At 36.5% G+C, this 9,012-nt stretch overlaps 1 protein-coding gene across 1 annotated transcript; it reads left to right on the top strand.

Moving 5' to 3' along the window:
* LOC124170948 (alcohol dehydrogenase class-3) lies at positions 1 to 8,396 on the top strand. The gene is made up of 9 exons (XM_046550026.1): positions 1 to 320; positions 404 to 647; positions 1,040 to 1,137; positions 1,218 to 1,340; positions 4,249 to 4,465; positions 5,442 to 5,572; positions 6,714 to 6,849; positions 7,122 to 7,260; positions 7,548 to 8,396. The coding sequence occupies exons 1-9, from the start codon at positions 300 to 302 to the stop codon at positions 7,570 to 7,572; spliced, it is 1,134 nt and encodes a 377-aa protein (XP_046405982.1). The 5' UTR covers positions 1 to 299; the 3' UTR covers positions 7,573 to 8,396.
* Positions 8,397 to 9,012: the final 616 nt, after the last annotated feature.

The following is a 9,012-nucleotide window of genomic DNA, read 5'->3' as shown; positions in this document are numbered from 1 at the left end:
TTGCAATGCCGGCTGGGACTGATTCTGACCAATTCTGACTATCTATGATCTATGCTAACCATCGAACAATTTTAATTTTTATTTGTTTTCCGGCGGGTTTGGTTCAGAAGGTTCATTCGCGCACCAATTAAGACTCAGCGTTGTAGATAACCCTTGTTAAGCTCTGTTACTCCTTGAGTAGCGTCTTATCTGAGGTCAGCCAACGACAGGAGGGTGGTTAGAGTATATGGTGTAGTTCCTTATTTTCATCCTGATAATTAGTAGTATTGTTTTTTCGTTACACCGATTCTTGGGTCATCATGTCGGATACTGTCGGAAAAGTAAGTACGATTAGTGGTAAGGTTTATGTTTTTGATTAAGATGGAGTGTTCTATGCTAATTGATTATTTTCTTATAACATTAGACAATAACATGCCAAGCCGCTGTGGCATGGGAACCAAAGAAGCCGCTGTCATTAGAAACGATTGAAGTTGAGCCACCAATGACCGGCGAAGTAAGAATAAAAATCCTGGCAACAGGTGTTTGTCACACTGATGCCTATACCCTTGATGGGCATGATCCTGAAGGTGTATTTCCGTGTGTTCTTGGTCATGAAGGAGGAGGAATTGTGGAAAGTGTTGGAGAAGGTGTGACTTCCGTGGCACCGGGTCAGTACTGGTTGTGATTTATTATTGTTAGATTCTAGGAGATAAGGTAAACTGGAAGAACGTCATTCATGTCAATGCACCACTCGTCGCTGAATATGTTGTCATAGCAAGCTCAATGACTTCCTCAGTTATGACTAGAAGTATTCATTAATGATATGAAAATTCGGGTATTATGTTAGACTCTTTCGTGGGTCATTTTAAATGGGCATTGCATTTTTGCTGAATGTCCGAACTTCACTTCTAAGTATATTTATTGCGCAAGTTATGTTGGTTTAATATCTAAAAGATTTACATAAGATAAAGCCTTGCAATTTATGTTGTATAATCATGCCAAGATAAGTTTCAGAATATTACGTGCTGAAGATTCTCCTAATATTTCTTGTCTATTGCAGGAGATCACGTCATTCCCTTGTATATTCCTCAATGCGGAGATTGCAAGTTTTGCAACTCTCCTAAAACTAATCTGTGCAGTAAAATAAGGGTCACCCAGGTACTGATACATCTGATCAAAAGCTAGCATGTTTCAATTTAATGTGGATTATTTTACCAATGCATCATATTTATTTTCAGGGGCAAGGCTTAATGCCTGATGGGACTACCCGCTTCAGTTGCAAAGGGAAAAAATTATTCCATTTCATGGGCTGTTCAACATTCAGTGAATATACTGTTGTTGCGGAGATATCGCTGTGCAAGGTATTACCTGAGACAAGATCTTAACATGAAAAGCTTATTATAAATGTGCAGTTCCAAATAATATGCACTACAAATTCCTCTCTTTGAGATGTATGTCTGTCATATGTTAATTTGGCTCTATCTCAATTCTACCTTGGCTTTTCTGAGCATAAATCTACTGCAAGTGTGTAAAAGATGTGATAGTTTGCTATCCCGCGGGATGGTGAAAATATGGTTTTTTGTTATATTGGTTGTTGATGTATCCCATCTCAGAGCACAGGTTAGCATCAATAACTGCTCCTGGCCATCTAACATCTTTCCTTTGGTCTGCTGGTGAATTAGAATGGGTTGGAAGGTTGACGAATGACCTTCAGGCACGTCATGTACTGCTTACTGAGAATTAATTCAGAAATGGTGTTGATTTTACACAGCTTGTATGGAGATGTATTTTATGTAGGATTTCCATGCTTGCAAACCACAGAAACTAATTCAGTGAAGGGTGCATTAAGATACCACCAATGGTTAGACTGAAAAATGTTTTGTGAGGTTTGGTTGTTAGGCATGGGTGGAGAGGTTTGGATAGGTTGTTTCTTGACATGTGTATGATATTTCAAATAACTGGGTGTGTAGATTGAAAAAAAATGGAGAAAATTAATGAGCTCACAATTCATGAAAACTTTTTTATGCAGTCAAATCTTAAGCTTTCTTCATTTAATATTACAATTCTAAATAATGCTTTGGTTGATTTTTTTTCGCTTTCATGTAGTTTATGGTGGGAAAATATAATTGGATATATTGGTCAGCTTGATTTGATGCCGAGTAGTCGAGAAATGGGAATACTATGTCACAATTTTGCTTTCTCATCTTTCTGCTAAAGCTCTAAAGCCAATGTCCGAAAATTTGAGAAGAAATCCCAGTCTTGTAACATGCATACTGTTGCATCTAAGCTCTCGATGCATCTCGACCGAAGACACTTCCATACCACCAGTAGAAATATTTTTTCTCCATCAATGCTGAGTGGAATTTTTCATTCATTTTCAAAATCTCCCATTTTTATTGGGAATTTATTATCAAAGGTATTCTCAGCCACCAATCATTACACACTTCATCACTCCACTACATTCAACCAAAATTCCACGGATGGTGTCAGAATGCCCCACATAAATTTATTCAAGCCAGTCATTACAATCAATGAAATCTTGATCTCGTAATTTTCTAGCAAATAGTATGGGCTTCCCCATTACTGATGGTCCATTTACTTTAATATATTTTGGTTAGGCAATCATCATTAGGAAATCAATGCTTTCATACCTTTCCTGCCACTATGCCATGAGGGACAAATTTGTCCTGGACCTAGTCATTTGTTTTTCAACTGGGAAAGCTTGCATGCTTGAGAGAAGCACTCCTTCTGCATGCCACATCTTGCTCATTCTCTTTTATCCACTCCTCCATCCTCTCTCCTATGCTCACGACTACTCCCTAAGTGTCCAATAGTTTCCTAGCATCATCTTTCTTTTGTTATTGGTATTTATTAATTTCTTCATTGCTGGAATTGGATCTATAAAATATTCTCGGTTGCTCCTTGGGGCATAGCAGTAAATTCTGATGGTAAAAATTCTGTTCAAGTGAAAATAGAGTACATTTTTTTACTTTTTCTCTGTAATTCTGCCCTTGCAGTACAGCATATCCCCGACTATCTGGGCTAATGATGGGGAGAGGCGGCACGAATATGTAATCGGAAAACACAAATAATCCAAACTTTCACATCAATTTCTTGTCGTTTTCATCATATTCGTAAATCAATCTATCTATTATTATCTACACACCTTTTTTGTTATTTCAGATTGCTTTCCAGAATAATTAGCAGCTTTATTTTCCCGAATCGATCTTTTTAGCGGCGATAACGTGATTGCACTCGTATTCTAACTGCTCCACATAATATGTACCAAGTTTCCAAAAACTGCGAACCCGTGGCTGCGAGAACACGGCTTCAGAAACGTGGTTTGCGCGAATGCTTCAAAAGCACTGCGCGATGTTGGAAATTACAACGTCAGGCACCAAGCTGCGTCTTGCACAAGTTGCCCAGGACACAGATCCGTGATCACTAAGTGCGATCGTGCACCGCAATGCTTGGAAAACAGGAACAAAACTCCCGTGATGACAACTGCTGCACCAGCACACCATCACCCAGATGTGGTTATAAGAAACCAGGGCTTAAGGCAAACTGTCTACGCAGGCAAGTGCCTGGCTATGACTCATGCTATCTCTACTTCCACTTCCCTTGCTGCCTTCACTTCTACTATTCCCTTCCTCACCAGATTAACCTTGAATAGTCACGGTTTAAACATGCCTGAGTGCAACGAAATCTCCAGTTCCCTTGAGCCGTATTCAACTGTATGCCAGTTCAGGGCAATAATTGTGCTTTTGTGATATGAAATATACATATGTATAATGACCGTAGATAACATTTTTTCTCAATTACGATGCGTTTACAATTCAAGAATCTTTGAAAATTACTCTTAGAGTTTTTTCCCATCGCTGATTGTCGTCTGCAATGCAAGATCATGCGTCCAACTAAACTTGAAACATTCCTTGTCAGCAAGTAAATAAAATCCATTTCTGACAGGAAATCTAATGGAAAAAATGGGTGTAGCCATGCATTAAAATGCACATGTCCAGCTGCTTTTGCATCCGATTTTATTTTTTTGCAAAGATCGCGGAATTCATCGAAGGAGTATGGACTCGTGCATGGATAATCTGCAACACCGATAAGGTGCACCCAGATAATCGGGAGTCTGCTATATTTGATCACTTAGAATGCTAATTTACTGGATTAGTTTGCATATCAGTCAGCGTCCTTCACTGCATGAAACTTACGATAGAAGCAATGCAGCATGTCCATAATATCAATTTTCTATTTTCTCATTAGGTCAATCCAACTGCGCCTCTGAATCGAGTTTGCCTTTTAGGGTGTGGAATATCTACTGGTTATGGTGCTGCAGTGAATACTGCTGGCGTAGAACCTGGATCTAATGTTGCCATTTGGGGCTTGGGTGCTGTTGGATTAGCAGTAGCGATGGGATGCAAGTCTGCTGGAGCTAAGCGAATCATAGGTGTTGACATCAATCCACAAAAGTTTGAGATAGGTGAGGCAGAGTTTAGAATAATTTCTACTTTATTCTTCATGCTTTCCAATTAACCTGCCCTAGGTTAAAACACTGTGATAATTTTCATTAATATTTTTTGCAAAGCCATCTTGTGATGAGGATAATATTCTTTGTATAGGAGAATGAAACTTATTTGTCTAAAGCTTCTTCTGCTTGGGATGTTCAAGCTACTAAATTCAAGCTGAGTAGAAGAAAAAGATAACTTTTATCCAATAAGTTTTCAGAACTCCAATTAATAAAGGTGGTGGTTGATAAATTAGCTGCAAATAACTGGACAATAGGTAATTTTGTTGTCATTGAATAGGTCTGATTGAGAATTCCTGAAAAAGTAATACTATAGCATGAATTGCTCATATGTTGATGCTCCTGATTTTATCAGAAAAGGATATCTGTCTGTGATGCATTTTAGTGGGTTTTTGGCTACTATTAATTTTAAAATGGAATATGTAATTTAATCCAGTTAACTTCGACATATCATCATTTCTTTTTAAACCAATCTTAATCACAAGTTGCATCACTTACAACAAAGATGGTAGCATTTAATATCATAATATTTTAACACTCATTTGCTGAAATAAGTTATTAAGAAAGTTGAGATTACTCAGAAAAAGTTTGGATTTTGAATGAAGACAATTGTTTGGAGAAAGGCAAAACAGCCAATTTTCTGGTAAACATTTATTGGCGTAGCACAAAGTAGTGTTATGTATTTTGTTGCACAAAGAACAAATTCACCATGTGTCTGCCGTGGCTCCAATTAGGGAAAATCTCTGGATGAAAATAAAATTTCGATAATATAATTTTCAATAACTCAATAATTTATAAAGAATTGATAGCTTCATAGTTATAACAAAAAAGGTCTTAGGTATAAAAATTTTGCACTGCTCGGCAAAGACACTTTACAGTTGTTGGGAGCTAAGTTTTGCAAGATTATGATGCTTCTATTTTGCCGTTTCAGGCAAGCTTTTTGGATGTACTGAATTTATCAATCCCAACGACCATGATCGTCCAATTCAGCAAGTGCTTGTGGAAATGACTGATGGAGGCTTGGATTATACATTTGAGTGTGTGGGGAACGTAAAACTAATGGTAAGTTTCTGCTGATCACAAATTTTGACTTGTGATGCAATCATTTTCTGTGAGAGTTGCATTAATGTGTATGCTCCTTATAGGTGTTCTCGGTACTTAACTTGAAAATATTGGTGTCATTTGAGATAGCTGGGGGCGAGTTGTGAAATTAATTGATATGTAAATAGTTGTCATTAAATATTGTAAGTTTTTCTGAGTCTCATTATTCAATGGTCATGTATTGTTGTTGGTTCAAATTTATTGCATTCCATCCTATTTCATAAGTTTTATTAGGTAAAAGTACCTTTTGATCAGAGGCATTGTCCAATTTTTTTGCTTTACTCTTATTAAGTAATCACTTGTTTCATTGCATTTTAAAGTCTTGGATAGCTCTCAGTAAAATGTTGAAATGACATTTCTTCTGTCAAGAGAGCTTTTTCTTTTCTTCATGACCTCCTCACCACTTCCATAAAAGCTGCAGAGCTGACATTTTTCGTGGAGTTGAGGTACTGAAAGTGAATTGGATGAAATTTTCAGGAATCCCAACTTTCAGTTCTTACCCTTGAAAAAAATTCAAAAAGGCACAATTCCATTTTTTGCTAGAACTTAACCAATGTCAATTATGTATTTGGATTGGGGATAAGTAGTTCTGTATGTAATGTGCTTTGTTAACCTTGGAAATCTAGAGAAACAAGTCTTCGAACCTGAACTTAGACAGGCCATTCAAACATCCAATGCATGTGTGCAACCCGAATGGCAAATACGTGTGTGGAAATTTTTTCCTACCACTAGATTCCACCACAGATTAGAATTTTTGTGTAAAAACTGAGTACCAGATTGGCTCTGTGAAAAAATATAGAATACCTGGAAATTTACCCTTAGGGTTGAACTAATTTGGTGGAATGATGCTTAATTTTTCAAGTGTGTTTTTAAACATAGCCTTTTTCAAATGAATACACTAAACTTCCTCCTCCAAAAGCCTCCAAATTCCTAGATCATGAGGATATAATAGGCATGGAAATAATCAACATTAATTTGTGAGACAAAAATTTCCTGTTCTCAGTATAAATATGTGGATCAGAGTGTCATACATTGTTATTATGAGGGTGTATTTTAACATTTGAGGAAAATTTTTAATTTGCATAATTTAATTTTTATTCAGAGAGCGGCCTTGGAATCTTGCCATAAAGGTTGGGGTACTTCCGTAATAATTGGAGTGGCTGCCTCTGGTCAGGAGATATCCACTAGACCTTTCCAGCTTGTCACTGGCAGGGTGTGGAAAGGATCTGCTTTTGGTGGTAAGTTCAACACTTTCCTAACAAAACCTGTAGAAGGGTAAGGAAATTGTACTGAGTATTTTACCTTTTTATGACAAAATTAGTACTTCAAAAGCTATTTTCTGGCTCCCTATGTGGGAATGCACTTCAGTAACATCACAGTGATTATTTGATAGACTCGCACAATCTAGGAAGATATATGGTGTAGCGTTAAGGGGTGCATATGCATGTATGAAAAGATTGCTTATGTATTAATGCCAAAGCTGATGATTCTTTCTCTATCTTATCTTTAGGCTGGAAGAGCAGAGACAGTGTGCCTAAATTAGTGGAGAAGTACTTGGCTGGAGAAATTATGGTTGATGAATTTGTGACTCAAAATCTACCTATTGGGAAGATTAATGAAGCGTTTGACCTAATGCATGCTGGAAAGAGGTGAGTCTTGCATTATTTAGTGTTTGGTGCTTATAGTTAAGGATGAATCCTTTGATCTTCTCATTCCTTTTATTTTCATTTGGTCAGTTATTTGTTTGAGCGACCAATATTTGTGGAATGTAAATTCTTGATGGGAAGTAGTGAATGATTGATTGAGGTAAAGGTCCATTGCTAATGCTCACAAAATCTCGGTTGTTTACATTGTTATGAATGGATTATGCTGTCAGCCTTTATTTTAAGGCTACAAAAGATTTGAATAATGATGATATTTTCACAATTTTTTTCAGTATCCGATCAGTTGTTCAGTTTTAGATCACCCCTCCTGTGGGACTCAGGAAATCGCTCCAATCTTGGGTACATCATTGTGATTTGTTAAGTGCCTTATTTGGATACTCTTTTTTTCAGATTTATACCTTGTAACCTAAGCACTGGCTGAAAAATATTCTCTGTCATGTAATATATCCCTGGACATCATTTTTAACTGATTGTAATATTGGCTATCTACATTACTGTCATGTATAAAGTTGCCTGAGAAATAGCTATCTGATAAAGTTGTAATTTAGCCCATGCCATGCTAATCCTAAATATTTTGAATAATACAGCAGATACTCTTATTCCTATTTGAGGGTGTTTATTTTGTTCTTAGTATGTTGCTGAATGATTGGAGTTTTTTATGTGGAATTATGACTTATAATATGCTTTCATTGAAGAGATAACAACATGTATGTTATGTGCTTTATTTCTAATGGAACTGTTTTACAAGTTTATTGAATATTGTTTTCTTAAGAATAAAGGTGCATTTATTTTAGCATACCTGGTACACTCTTTGTCAATTAAGGTCAAAATATGCTCTGTAAGCTAGTCCTTAATGTGTAGACAATTCATTGTTTAATTTCATGTTGGATGTAATTTTGATAGGGATAAATTAGTCTCTCTAAGGGCCTCTCGTCAAAAGTTTAATTTAGGTGTTGCAAGTGTGATTGAAAACAATAATATTGCTCCACATTTTATGCATGTTCATTACATCATGTTATGGAATGTGTCATAGATTTCTTAATTTTGGTGTTTTTTCCCTGTTCTGTGAGAAACTGTTTCTTATGTTGGAAATAATTCCAATAAAGCTAGTGTGACACACATTTTATCTTCAGCAATTACTTTTTTTAGATGCCATATTTCCCTGAATGCAGGGGACAATGAGTGTACCATGAGAATGCCGATCAAGGCTGTGGTCCCTGGAGAAGTATATTACTGAGGGTGGCATTACAAATGTTACTCCATTGAATTTTCCCGAATTTTGGATTGTTGGATTTTTTTCTTTGCAGAACTAATTGGCTCAGTAACCAATCTGTCATTTTAATAATACAAATACAAAAAATCCAAATCATTTTGTTAGACTCAGGGGCAGATGGAACTTTGTGAGTAATAATTTTTTACATGTTGTTATTGGCTGGTGTAAGGAAGCAAAGGTAGCCATTGAATTATCATGAACAAAAAAAACTGAGACAGTTAATATTGTGAGCCACATGCATTTAGGTTAAAGTGAGTTTTTAATCAATCAAAAGAACTTCCATTTAAGATTGGCTTTCTTAGTGGTTTTGAATTCATCTGCATTCTTCATTTTCATTAACAATTGGTTGGACCAAATGTAGATACGTCACAGGCGATGAAAATATAGCATGGTATGTAACTCAGCATCCACATGGCTCCATGTAAGCCACTTTGAGGCCATTCTGATGCCTTTTCTGGAATAAG

The sequence above is a fragment of the Ischnura elegans genome, chromosome X (assembly GCF_921293095.1).
Source record: "Ischnura elegans chromosome X, ioIscEleg1.1, whole genome shotgun sequence".
Lineage (NCBI taxonomy): Eukaryota > Metazoa > Arthropoda > Insecta > Odonata > Coenagrionidae > Ischnura > Ischnura elegans.
Note: the sequence above shows the minus strand (reverse complement) of the source record. Positions and strands in the feature narration are given on the sequence as shown.

Bases quoted from the DNA above. Each gene is read 5' to 3' on its own strand.
- LOC124170948 (XM_046550026.1), top strand. From the start codon at position 300: ATGTCGGATACTGTCGGAAAA. The intron at 6,850-7,121 runs GTAAGTTCAACA...TCTTATCTTTAG, and splicing joins GAAAGGATCTGCTTTTGGTG to GCTGGAAGAGCAGAGACAGT. The intron at 7,261-7,547 runs GTGAGTCTTGCA...AATTTTTTTCAG, and splicing joins CTAATGCATGCTGGAAAGAG to TATCCGATCAGTTGTTCAGT.